General features: G+C 54.3%; 5 protein-coding genes across 5 annotated transcripts; 3 read left to right on the top strand and 2 right to left on the bottom strand.

Annotated features, from left to right (window-relative positions):
* Positions 1–1219: 1219 nt before the first annotated feature.
* Positions 1220–2587, bottom strand: BU26DRAFT_597712 (uncharacterized protein; the record flags this gene model as incomplete). Its single annotated transcript, XM_033835015.1, has 3 exons — positions 1933–2587; positions 1745–1876; positions 1220–1684 (listed from the first exon to the last, which is right to left on the bottom strand). Exons 1-3 carry the CDS (start codon positions 2260–2262, stop codon positions 1220–1222), a joined length of 927 nt encoding a protein of 308 aa, XP_033682725.1. The 5' UTR covers positions 2263–2587.
* A 99-nt stretch (positions 2588–2686) lies between these two features.
* Positions 2687–4691, top strand: BU26DRAFT_566668 (uncharacterized protein; the record flags this gene model as incomplete). Its single annotated transcript, XM_033833558.1, has 5 exons — positions 2687–2734; positions 2793–3500; positions 3552–3677; positions 3737–3817; positions 3873–4691. The coding sequence occupies 5 exons, from the start codon at positions 2687–2689 to the stop codon at positions 4689–4691; spliced, it is 1782 nt and encodes a 593-aa protein (XP_033682724.1).
* Positions 4692–6646: 1955 nt separating this feature from the next.
* BU26DRAFT_520793 (uncharacterized protein) lies at positions 6647–7468 on the top strand. The gene has a single exon (XM_033829376.1). It carries the CDS (start codon positions 6689–6691, stop codon positions 7274–7276), a length of 588 nt encoding a protein of 195 aa, XP_033682723.1. The 5' UTR covers positions 6647–6688; the 3' UTR covers positions 7277–7468.
* A 1074-nt stretch (positions 7469–8542) lies between these two features.
* Positions 8543–10220, top strand: BU26DRAFT_352557 (uncharacterized protein). The gene is made up of 2 exons (XM_033822482.1): positions 8543–8947; positions 9000–10220. Exons 1-2 carry the CDS (start codon positions 8627–8629, stop codon positions 10032–10034), a joined length of 1356 nt encoding a protein of 451 aa, XP_033682722.1. The 5' UTR covers positions 8543–8626; the 3' UTR covers positions 10035–10220.
* A 358-nt stretch (positions 10221–10578) lies between these two features.
* BU26DRAFT_352549 (uncharacterized protein) lies at positions 10579–11896 on the bottom strand. Its single transcript, XM_033822481.1, has 2 exons — positions 10792–11896; positions 10579–10742 (listed from the first exon to the last, which is right to left on the bottom strand). Exons 1-2 carry the CDS (start codon positions 11738–11740, stop codon positions 10696–10698), a joined length of 996 nt encoding a protein of 331 aa, XP_033682721.1. The 5' UTR covers positions 11741–11896; the 3' UTR covers positions 10579–10695.
* Between the last annotated feature and the right edge of the window lie 422 nt (positions 11897–12318).

The raw sequence follows: 12318 nt of genomic DNA, 5'->3' as shown, positions 1-12318 counted from the left end.
TGCGAACAGAGAATTCCCCATGCTGTGTACGCAGAGAGCCATGCAGCAGGAAATAGTGTTGGGGGTAAGGAAAGTCGGAAGTGTCGAAGACAGCAGGCGGAAGAAGAGAAGGATTTCGAGGACGAGAGACGGGGGTGAGAAGGTGACGAGCTTTGCTGCCTCCGTGTTCGGATCGTGCATTCACTTGTTCCCTGGTGAGCGATACCATCACGCCCTGTGATTTCCGATATCGCTGAACACCTGCCAATGAGCGTCCACGATTCAAGGCTACGCCCAACAAGGCCCTGAATGAGGTTCCCTCCCTCTCCGATCATAGGAGACCGATTACCTAGAGAGACGGCCTCCCAAGCTAGTGTTGGGGGTTCGCATCGCGAAAACGCAGGATGCAAACAGCACCCATCATCACACAATCTGCGACGACGGATCCTGCAGCGATAGCAGACAAGCTCGGGGGGAAAAGAGAGGTCTGGAAGCTTGGTGGAGGAAGAAGGAGAAAGGAAGAGAAGAGTTGAGGTTGGATTTGAGGCGTGGGCAAACTAGACTAGCTCAGCCGTCAAGGTTTAGCGCACTCGCCCCTCACTACCTCTGCATTCCGCCACTACAAACACGATCCCCTCACCTCCTGCAGCGTCAACAGCGTCACCGACTTTTCGGAACGTCTGTCTATCATCTTTGCGACCTTTGACCGCCGCGGCCTTGATGGAACTGGATGTCTTGGTGATGCAACGGCTCACGACCGTTTCGAGATGTGGGCGGAGTAGGGCGTGCGGTCGAACAGGTAGACTCGCAATTGCGGAATTCAGAGGGTGCTTACAAGCCGCGTAGATAAAGAGTCTTTAAATAGTACCAGCAGTATGAACTCGCATAACTGAAGCATGAAAGAGACTGGGCTTTGGAACGACTACGATCGAAACTGGAACGAAGAGTGGCATTCTCCCTTGATAGGGTTCATGCATGAGACGGCTGGACACGCAAGCTTTCGGAACCCATCTCATCATCTGATTTATACCGCCTCATCCCATTGTTCAGTCCCCTCATATCGGACACGTCGCATTATTCTCTCCAAGCCCTTGCTGTTGTACATTTTCCGTGGTAAGACGCTGGCAACCTTAGAGCAAACTTGCTGATCTCCCTGGTAGAAAAAATGCCAGATTGACAGTTTGGTGCATCGATAAGTACAAATAGGACTAGGCTTGGCGCTCTGACTGCCCGTGTGTCTTCAGTTGCTCTCGGCGTTGGAGCGGGCATCGAGAATCCCCAGCACACATGCGGTATTCACACTCGCGGCTCCCTGGACGAGCGGGTCGGCATCCGGATCCCATGCTTCTGATCTCATACCCTCGGTCTTGACGCGCTTGTTCTTTGCCATTTGTGGAAGGAGAAATGCAGTAGGTTCCTTGTCTTCCTCCATCATGTTTGAATGATCGAGATATCCTACAGCTCCGATTAGACTGGAAGTAAGTAGAGAGAGCCATGACCTTACCTTCGTCCTCTGCCATCTCCTCCATCGTTCCCGCTGGCTCTTTGCAGCGTCATCCCGCTCTCTGCCTTCCTTGATCCATCGATCTCGCTTCATGTTGTGAGCGTGGTTGGCAATCGTTGAGGTGAAGAGCTTGTTCGGCGCTCCGATGGCGATCATCATCTTTTCGTTCTTCAACAGGGTAACGGCGACGCCCTTGGAGACCTATATGGATTAGTCTTCTAGGAGGCCTTCAAAGGTTATAGCGTTGACCAGATTACTTACCTTCAGGACATTGCAGAGAGTCTGAATGCGCTCCGCGAAAGTCCAGTCCCGGGTTTGCTTGATCGATTGAAGGATGTTCTTGTCGTAGATGCGGGCCTTGAAACCCTCACCGTGGATTGACTCGGCCATCTTCTGTTAAGTGAGTAAGCGGTTGAAGCACATCAGGATACCTAATGCGAATTGCTTACGAGGATATCCCAGGCACAAGCTTCTATCATCCAGTCTTCGTAGAAGCCTTCCGCGAACCGGCGCCGATACGGGCTGGCGGGCCCCTCGTTGGTGCCTTCCAAGTTCTTGAAAGCCGCCACCAGCTGCTCGACGTACGCCTGCTCTGCTTCCAGTGTATGCGGGATGCTATCGTCCTGCGCCGGCATCCACTGGACCTTGTCGATTGCCGCGGCAGCGTCGTCACCACTGCCGAAAAAGAGCTGCCCGTGGGCGGGGAGGTACGAGTTTTGGAGCGGGTCTTCGCCGAGCGTCGCGTGCGGCTTCGGATCTGTAGGCTCTGACTTCGCCATGGCCGTGGATGCGGTGACTGTGGCTGTCAGTGCCCAATCTTTCACAAAACTTGAAAAGAAAGTAGTGCACTACCCTGGAAAAGAAAGAAGGCGAGTGCCGTTGCTGAAGCCGCTTTGAGTGGGGGTACGCTAAAGTCAAGGATTATCTAGGTTACTGTCGCCCGAATAGAACTGAGTGAAGGACATTCACCGCCTCTCATGTGCCACACTCCCCGCTGTTGAATGACCGGTGACTCCAGGGAATCTTCGAATGCCCTTTCCATTGATGCCCCTCCTCACAGGACGCTAACAGCGTCTGCTACAAGTATATGATGACTAGACCTGGGCTGTTCGCGCGCTTCCCGCGAGAGGAAAACAACGCGCCCAACCCCACAACCAAGCCAGTCAACACTTGAGCCGCTCGTAACCAAACCCCTTCCTCGAGATGGCGGACCAGGTCGTCCCTGACTTCAAATATATCTCCCAGAACGCCGTGAGTGTCTTGTGCTACCTAGTATGCGTTCACAAGACCATTGCTAATGAAAGCGCAGGTATGGACTCTTGTGCACTTTCCAAAGGGCAGCATTGAGTACGACTTCGCTGCTAGAGTTTACACGGCGATGCATAAACAAGCCCAAATGCGAGCTCCACCGCTACCCTCTGCGACTTCATATCCGCCTCCGGTACCACGTCAAGCTTCTACCCCAGCTCAGCCCGTGACTGCGGCTTCCCGTCAAGAGACATCCCATCATGACCACACCCTCACACCCGAAGGATCACCCCAGGATGACGCTCCAGGTCAGCTTGCGGGTCAGATCTCGCCGCTCTTGGATCACCAGCAAGAGCCGGAGCAGGACGATCATCGTCTTGAGCTGATACAAAGGTTCCCCAAGCCATGCTGGATGAAAGATCAAGCCGTCATCTTCAACATCGACATCGACAATATCTTCAATCACTTCCCCAACACTGTTGAAAATGGGAAGTTCACCAAGATGTCGGTAAACGACTTCTCGCCCAATGACGATGGAATCTACACCAACGCTTACCTCATCTCGTTTGTACCTCCCAAAGGTAGGGTTGAGCCGCCGCAGGATGAGCATGACAAGGTGGTCATCACCTTCTACCTAACGGAAGCTATTCTCAACATCGATGGGGTTCATGACAACGAGAGGAGCGCGCTCATGACGTCTCACTGGGTGGAGGGCTCGGCGTCGATGTTTCCGCGCTGGCAGGTTGAAGTCATCTCGCGGGAGGTCCTGGTGAGTAGCTCATTGAAAACACCTGCGTGCTATTTTGCTGACAGACGATAGGATGCCGCCATCAAGATCCACGAGAAGGGCTTCCACGAACCCATTTTTGACCGCTTGCTCCGCGATAAGATCAACCCCGAGCTCACATTCGATGAGCGCATCAACGCTCTCCTCGTGCTCTTCTCCGTAAGCAATCCCGTCCCCTCCGCAACTTCTCCCTACCTAGGTTCTAACAAGAAATATAGAAGTGGAAGTCCGTCTGCGAGAACATCATGAAGAACGAGAAGATCATGGCGTATGTTGCGGGACCTGTCGCATACTACAGGGTAAGAAACCGCTCTTTGAAAAAGACGTGCACCAGCTGATGAATAGCATCTGCAGATTACCCACAATAACCAGCGCAACAACAACACCCGTAGGAAGACACAGGAGAAGTACAAGGCTGCCTCGGAGTTCCTAGGCAACCTCAATGCTGGTGCTACTCCACCACCCCAAGCCTTACCCGCTCCAACTGCAAAGGCCCCCGTCGTACCCAAGAAGCGCAGCGCTACCTCACGGCCGGTTGTCCCTCCTGCGAAACGTCAGGCTTCAGGTCCGCCTACCAACCCGGCTACGAAGAGCAGTGCCCCTACACGAGCAAATCTTGCGACAGCTCCTCCGGGCCCTACCTCCGCTCGTTCGAACTCGACGCCTTCATTGCCACTCTTCTCATCCCACCAAGTCCATCAAGCCGAACGCCTGGCAAAGCATCAGTCCTCACCCCCCGCTCCTCTCCAAGTCTCCACCGCCAAGCCTGTCGCAGCTACCGCATCCTCGCCTCAAGAAGCCATCGTCATCTCGTCCGCCAGCTCATCTCCATCGCCGACTTCTAACCCGCCACTCAAGACCAAGACTAAGACCAAGGCCACCAAGACCACAATCCCACCTCTCAATTTCGAAGAGATGGTAGCCACAGGCAAGAACATCCCCGGTCTACCTCCGGTTGGCGCATTCGCCGCGCCACAGGTACGCAAGACCACACCCTCTCCTGCAGACAAGAGCATCAAGGTTGAAGAGACCGACGCCACCGGCGGCAAGCCAGACAGCATCTACGATAGCGGGGCCGAGGCTGAGAGCGCTAGGGTTGAGGACGGTGGCATGGGCACTCACTACGGTTCGCCAATCCCTAAATTAGGGAAATTTTCCGAAAACTGCCTCTAAATTAGGGGTCTTTTTAGGGGCAATCTTCGGAGAATTCCCTAAATTAGGGGTAACTCTGACCGTAGTGAGCTGCTCGGCGTGTGAGTGCACTACGAGAGCTACAGGGAGGTTGACTTCAATATTCACGGTGACTACTGGGGATGCCAACGGCTTGATGGAGGTGTCCATTTCTTCAATACGGTGTCCTGTAACGGATTGGATTCTGGGAATTGGGAGATAGACGCTACTGGCTCACCGCGTTCACCGTCTTGGCTAGAACCCGGTCTGTAGCTAGGTAGCAGATTAATGATATTATTCAACACACTTGATAGCTTTGACTGCGTTGGTGAAGACATACCTGCGCGTGACTAGCGAACCGTAGACACAGGTGCTATATTTCACGCACGGATACCTATACATTCTCTCATCCACGTGGGACTGTAGAAGTATCAATCTTTAGCTTTCAAGTATTTCCTACAAGTGATGAGCAATTTGTGCAATGCATGCTAAACGCTACCACCCCTATTGTACATCGCGGCACAACAGTAGTTGGAAGAAGTCTTTATTGTACTTTTCATCTGACAGGCAGCAGCTTTGAGAACCTGAATGCTCCCTCATTGGAGTAGCTGACAGTTAATATTCTAGCACATCCAGAATAAAGATAGACGCAGTACAAAAGCCCGGATTGCATCTAGTGATGCCCCTCATGGTGTGGAATTCTCCGGATATAACGACGCGCGTAAAAGCCACCCTGGAGGCCTTCACAGACGCGTACAAAAGCACGTATAATACTTAGCTATACGAGCAATTTTGTTTTGGCTGCGAGCTCTTGAATTCGGAGAATTCCCTACCGCAAGAGGATGCCACATAGGACAGTCAGAATAACAGGCAGCACCAGACAATAACAAAAGCCTACCGGGAAGCTTCTTTCCAGCTCCCATAGTCAGTTTGAAAGGCTAGCCCGTCAACCCCACCGCAATTTGCCACATCGCCCTTCACTCCTAGACGAAGGGGCCCGTGCCTGCAGTCGCGCTTTTTCCCTATATAACCACCCCGCCTCGCTTTCTACCACCACCCCAGGACAGCACTAACGTCTAGCAGAACTAGGCAGATTCAATCCACCATGGCGGACAAGATCAAGCGCAAGCAATCGAGCACTACGGGCAGCAAGCCTGGAGCGGAGCTCGCAGGTGTATCAGGTATGCCCCTCTCCGCCTACTCCCCGCCGGTTGTGGGTCGCTGTGAACTGCAAAATTGACCGCGCGACAGGCGAGACGACAATTCGAGGCAAGAACTCGAAGACCAATGGGGGCAAGTCCATGCCAAAGGCACCAAGTATATCCCAAGGACTGAAAACTGACAGCTGGACAGGCGAACCGCGCGACGGGGCGACGGCCACCGTACCAACACCAGCAAGTCACGCTTCGCAGTCGTCGGCAACTGCGCAGAATGCAGAGACCACTCCGGAGTCCGCCCCACGTAGACATGATCGTCCACGTGAATCCGGGAGTCGGAAGTCAGCACCCTCGGTGGCAGCTCCGGATGTCCAGCCCTCTGCTCATTCCGTCTTGCGTGCGTCTCCAGCGGCAGGAAGCGCTCAACCAGCTCAACCGAACCGTGAATTTGGCAGTGGTCAGCACGGATTCCACGCGCTCGAGAACTCTCAGGCTCGTCTGCTCTTCCAAGATTCCAAGCAGGCGGAAGCTCATCTACACAAGCCGTATTGGAGACCTATTTCCGGCACCCAAGGTCTTCCTATGAGTGATAACGACGCGGCGTCCTGTGTCCTTTCTATCGCGAGTGCGCTCGCGGATACCGGACACCCCCTGGACGAGATCTATGAGCCTTGGGCGGTTCAAAAATTCAGGCAAGATGGGGTGTGGACGGCGCAAGATATCGAAGCCAGGGCCTATTTCGTGGTCGCGGAAGCAATCCGTATTCACTCCCTTGGCGTAGTCGGTCTGCCCTTCAAGGACCCGGACCACCACCCATCAGAAGAGGACGCGCGCTTGACCTGCATGGACCGTCTTTCAGTCTTCGCTAGACTGGTACGTCACTTCAAGAGCCTCGCTGCGAACGTGATGATCGATCTATTGCAGGAGGATTACCTTGCGAAGCCGTTATGGTTCGAACGTTTGGCACTCCAGAATATGGAACTTCAGCTTGCCATGCGTGGTTTGGTACATGTCCCTGCAGCCAATCCAGGTTCGCAGCCGCCGGGCGGTCATGCAGCTCCGAATGAAGCCCCGCCCACGATATCAACCAAGCGAGCAGCAGTCCAAGCTCCAGACCCCGGCCCAAAGCGTCGACGTCGGGGTGATAACACTGGTGCGGGCGCAACCTCTCAAGAAGCAATCGATTTGACCAGCCCTCGCAAGGTTAGACCCTCAGCGGCTTCGGTTCCGGTGGAGGAGCACGCAAAGACTGGTACCGCCGAGAAGGAAAACGCTATCGAGGCAAATAAGGGGGAGATTCCAGGCAATATTACCGATGGTTCCAAGGCTGCTCATCCCGGAGAGAACGGTCAAGAGTCAGGCGAGCAGGCGGCTGGCAGCGCTGCTGCGGAGTCTCTGGTGGACAAGGACACGATGGACGTCGATGTCTAAGGGTTCATTGTGATAGGCGTCTGACCTGTTTTCAGGATACGGAGTTGTGGGCGTTGGTTACGAGATTGTGGGTTTGTGGGGCGTCGGGAATGTGTCCCTCTATTCGGAGTTCGAATCCAGTTTCCAGGGCCCGGCATAGCGGCATCGCTTCAGCATAGTCAACCCCAATAAAAGTTACTTACCTGTACTCCCACTGTCGACTTCTTCACTAATCAGCCTCTTCTGGCGCTGCTTGTGGTTGCCTACGCCTGCTCGCCACTATCAACAGCTCAAACCGTGAATAGTGGCTGAACTTAATGCATCGCAAAGAAGGCGTTTCCTAAACTATGAGGATCGATATGAGCGTCTTTAGCTTTGTGGAAAGTACGCGGATAGAAGGAAGAAAGGTATGCGTGTCCCGAGGTCTCGCGAAATCGCGAAGGGACGCTAGCCAGAAATAAACTGGCGGATTTTCAGGGGCCAACCCGGCCTTCAGCCTTCGCGAACCTACAACCGGTTTGCATCATTCTCTCTCTAAACTCTGTAGTCTGGAATCTCCCATCGCGTTCGCCGAATGCTAACTTGCTGGTGGAAAAGCATCGCTATGGAAAACGCTATGTGTTCGGAAACGCCGACTGGTGACGTCGCCGTTCCCGCGGAGCGAGCACGAGGAATCTAACGGATGGAGACACAGTTGGAGGATACCGATCTCGCTCCTATCGTTTATTCAGTCCTGAATCCTTTCTTTATGGATGCGCTCCAGGAAGTCACGGGCTCTAGTTCGATGCGTTCAGCTACCGTCGACGAAGTGAAGGATGCAGAGGGGCACGTCCGCCATGTGTCTTTCGAACGCTTTTCGCGTCGAAGTAACGCTCCGACCCTTTATGAGTATGGTTCAGGCCGTGTTTTCCGTGGTTTCAGGTGCCAAGTCCTACCTGAGGCACTCCTTTCCCGATCTCGCACATGGAGTTGCGAGACGCCCACGGTTTCAGCACGATTCCTCATCAGAATCGCCAACAACGGCTAGCGCTCCCGCTCGCGTACCTGATCACCTTACCGCCTTAGGGAACTTGGGATCGAGGAATCAACGTCGCAGATCAGTGTCACGCAGATCCTATGGGCCTTTCCATACAATGCGGAGTGTCTCCATACGGGGCCAACAGCTCGACCTGCTGAACGGAGAATTGCAGAGAAGAAGATAAATAGAGACAATGTCTCCCCAGTTTGAAGGCACATCAGCTCCGGTTTCTATTCAATTGTCCTCGTCTTCTACTTCTCAACGTTTGATACGTCTCGTTCTTTCAATTCACCTTCGCTTCGTTTCGACCAATCACATTCCTTCGGTAGCTTCGGCAGAGCCGCTTTATCACCATGCTCCTCACAACGCGCTCGCTGCTCATTGCATCTATTGCATCAACGATCGTTGCTTCACCCGTTTCATTGTCCAAGAAGGGTGTCAGTATCCGTCGACGGCAGGCACAGAATGGCGGCAATGGAAAGGCCGCCTACGTCATCACCAACGACGAACAACAGAATGCAGTCGCTGCGATTTCGATCAATGCGGACGGCACCTTGGGCGATGCGACAGTTACAGCTACTGGCGGTAGTGGCTCGATCGCAGTGGATGCAGATGGAAAGCCAGCTGTGCCTGATGCGCTTGTAGGGCAGTCTGCTCTGACGATCGCAGGCAATGTATGCGCCATCCACATCTCTCCTGAAGCTCTCGAACCTAACCTTCCTCCAGCACATCTTTGCAGTAAATGCAGGCTCGAACACCGTGTCCATGCTCGCCATATCCCCCGATGACCCGCTCTCCCTCCAGCTGGTCGGCCAACCCGCAGCAATCCCCGGAACCTTCCCCAACACCGTCGCCGCATCCGCCAAAAATTCCCTCGTTTGTGTCGGTACTACTGGCTCTCAAGCCGGTATCTCGTGTGCAAACTTTGATGCGCAGAACGGTATTGGGCAGATGGACGGCCTACGACCCTTCGACATCGGACAGAGCGATCCACCCGTCGGCCCCACGAACACTGTCTCTCAGTCTTTCTTCTCAGAAGATGAGAGTATGCTCTTTACAACTGTCAAGGGCGACCCGGCCGTCAACAACACCGGCTTCCTGAGCGTCTTCCCCGTTCAGGCCGGCCAAGCCAACCTACAGGCACGGAAGAACCGGAAACAGAAAGGGAAAGGCCGAGGTCAAGGTCAAGGCAACGACACGGCAGGTGCTGCATGTGCGGCGCAGGGCCAAGCAGCTGGCAACGTCGGCACCCTCTCCACACAAGAGACGCGCTCCAGTCCCGCCGGGACCGCCGTGCTCTTCGGCTCGCAAGTCATCCCCGGCAGCAACAACCAGATCTTCGCAACGGACGCTTCCTTCGGTGCTGGAATCCTGTCCGTGGGCGGCGACATGCAAGCAACGCTCATCGCCAACCAAGCCATCGACGGCCAGAAAGCTACGTGCTGGGCCACTATCTCTGGCGCCACCAACACCGCCTTTGTGACTGACGTCGGCGTGAACCGCATGGTTGAGATGAGCCTCGAGGACGCGAGCATCATCAGCCAGATCGATCTCAGCCAGGAGCAAGCGAGCGCAAATGATCCCGGTCTCATTGATTTGAAGGCCGCTGGGGGTTTCGTCTATGCGCTTAGTCCAGGTAATGGAACGAGCGAGGCGGCCATCAGTGTTGTGGATGCACAGACCAAGCAGCTTGTGCAGCATGCGCGGCTGGGTGCTATTGGCGTGGGGAGCACGGCTCAGGGCATGGCGATCCTAGTGTGAGGGATCTAAGAGGAGATTAGATATACGTATAGGTGGGATTGGTGTGTGCTCGCGGTTCTGGTCAACCGAGATGTTTTCTTCGATATGTAATTGTATTACCTTTGCCAGTAGCGTACTGTGCATTCGACACCAAAGACATTCCTGTTCTCTTCATTGTCCAGACTCATTTACTCCTCCTTCTTTTGCGAAATCCACCTCGTCTTACCGCACCAACAATGCCTGAGCCCTATTGCCGCACCACTACCGCCACGGGTTTCTGCTTTCGCGCTGCCCAGTATCTCAGGATCAGGATCAGCCCATCACGGCCCGTTAAGCCCCACAGGTAGAGGCACATCGCCGAATACCACGCACCCCGAATTGTCCAGCACGAAAATGAAATTCTCCGGCGTTCGAGATCCGTGTTCCCTCCTAGCCCTTCAGCCAGCATCCATTATCCTGCACTATACGAATAAGACGGCCTGGATGGGGTACGAGCGATGCCAAATCCCTATACAGCTTGAAGCGAGGTGCGGAATACATGGCGAGGGTTTGCCGTACTGCAGTGGAGCTTATCTGAGTGCGAGTATTGTCAATTGGGTATTGTCGTCCGCTGGGCAGAAACCAGAGAATTCCTCCTCCCTCCCGGCTTGCCATCCAAATGCTGCTTCCAGCTTGATGGCATCTATGCAAAATGGTGCGTGCATCGCTTCCGAAGCATTCTACATCTATCTGGCAGGTTAGCCGCTTTCCGTATGATCAAAGATAGTGAATCACTTACGACTTTTTGTGCCCTTGCTCCAAAGTTCCGGACACACTCTCGATAGTTTCCAACAGGCCCAACAAGGACAAGAAGCCGCCACTCCTTCGATCGGGTGCACGCCCCTGGCAGACCATATCTCGTACCACTCCTCGCATCCCAGCACGGGGCACGGCTTGGCGTACCCAGCAACCATCAGCTCCGAAGGTCTTGTAATATCGCTCGTGATCACGCTTCCCGTGCCCCAGCTCCGTCCTAGCATGCCGTCCAAGCGCGCGTGATCCGCGCCACACAGTGCCGTGAAGCTGAGCCTGAATCCGTCCTCCTTCGCGAATTCTTTCATCGAGTACATGAACTTCTTGACGTCTCTATGCGTGCCTGGGAAGACCCAGGCGAAGCGCATAAGCACCTCGTCGTACCACAGCTGCGCCCGCTGCTCTTTTGTGAAAGTGAAAGTTTCGGTGTGGGCCTTGCCCTCGCAGCGGTCATCGGCCATTGGCAAGATCATAGCGGCGATGGTCTTGTCGTCTGTGCGGAGGTATGTGTGGTATAGTAGCTCGAGATGGCCGCGGTGTGGCGGATTGAAGCATCCCGCGTAGACTAGAATGCGGTTGGAGCGGAATTTCTCCAGCTTGGGAATCTCCACATTGGGAGCATGGTTGAAGATCTTAGCTGTGCTGCGCTGGGGGAGGCCGCATCGCGCTTCGGCCTTGCAGACGTATTTGTCGAGACTTGTCGTTGGAGCTCTGACTGAGGGGCCGGGGCCCTCGACGTGAGCGACAATAGAAGCGGTATCTAAGTCTCGGCCGGCGTTCTCGAGTTTGTGATCGCTCTTAGCTGCGACGGCTTGGTGGAGGAGCGATTCGTGCAAGGGCCGGTGCTCTTCGACGTTGTCATCAAATTCCTGCTCGTCGTTCGTGTCTTCCCATTGAGCTCCAACCACAGCCGCGGTGGTGAGGGTGTCATCCATGTCCACCTCTTGATCTCTTCTCCTCTTCTGACTGACCCGTATTACGAGAGCGACCGTTCCGGGTTGTCAGAATCAATTTGATTCACAGTGCATGTCGCTGCGCGCACGACTTTTCGAGGCGCGAGGCGAAGGTTCCAGAGTTGTGCGCTTTTGTCAATAGTTAGCATGGAATAACACCTTGTAGTGAAAGCGCCAATTCCAGTCGCAAGATTGAGAAGTTCGCTTGCGACTTTCACTTCTGAGGTTTGTTGCAATGGTGCTTTGCAACGGCGCCTAGGTGGGCACTGCGCGCGTTCCGTACACCTATCCCATCTTAGTGAGGAATGTTGGTTGGAGGATAAAGGGGACTCTTCGATATTAATAATGTCGAGGTGAAATGAGGAAGAGGGAGAACAGTGATGGTTCCGGTTCAAGTTCCAATGATAAGAGCGGGACGTGATCGACGCGACGCGCTAACGCACTGTCACGTGAACAATTGAACACCTCCTGCAACGTTCACCAGATCCCTCATTCGTGAAGGGTGCATAGTATCCTTCAATATACAAGGCCCTTTTAGCTTCCTCTTGATAAAAGTCTGA

Source organism: Trematosphaeria pertusa (assembly GCF_010094035.1).
Source record: "Trematosphaeria pertusa strain CBS 122368 unplaced genomic scaffold BU26scaffold_9, whole genome shotgun sequence".
In the NCBI taxonomy this organism is placed as follows: domain Eukaryota; kingdom Fungi; phylum Ascomycota; class Dothideomycetes; order Pleosporales; family Trematosphaeriaceae; genus Trematosphaeria; species Trematosphaeria pertusa.
The sequence above is the reverse complement of the archived record's forward strand: the minus strand, read 5'-3'. Positions and strand labels throughout refer to the sequence as shown.

Bases quoted from the DNA above. Each gene is read 5' to 3' on its own strand.
- BU26DRAFT_520793 (XM_033829376.1), top strand. From the start codon at position 6,689: ATGGACCGTCTTTCAGTCTTCGCTAGACTGGTACGTCACTTCAAGAGC.
- BU26DRAFT_352557 (XM_033822482.1), top strand. From the start codon at position 8,627: ATGCTCCTCACAACGCGCTCGCTGCTCATTGCATCTATTGCATCAACG. The intron at 8,948-8,999 runs GTATGCGCCATC...ACCTTCCTCCAG, and splicing joins CTCTGACGATCGCAGGCAAT to CACATCTTTGCAGTAAATGC.
- BU26DRAFT_352549 (XM_033822481.1), bottom strand. From the start codon at position 11,740: ATGGATGACACCCTCACCACCGCGGCTGTGGTTGGAGCTCAATGGGAA. The intron at 10,743-10,791 runs GTAAGTGATTCA...CTAACCTGCCAG, and splicing joins GAGCAAGGGCACAAAAAGTC to ATAGATGTAGAATGCTTCGG.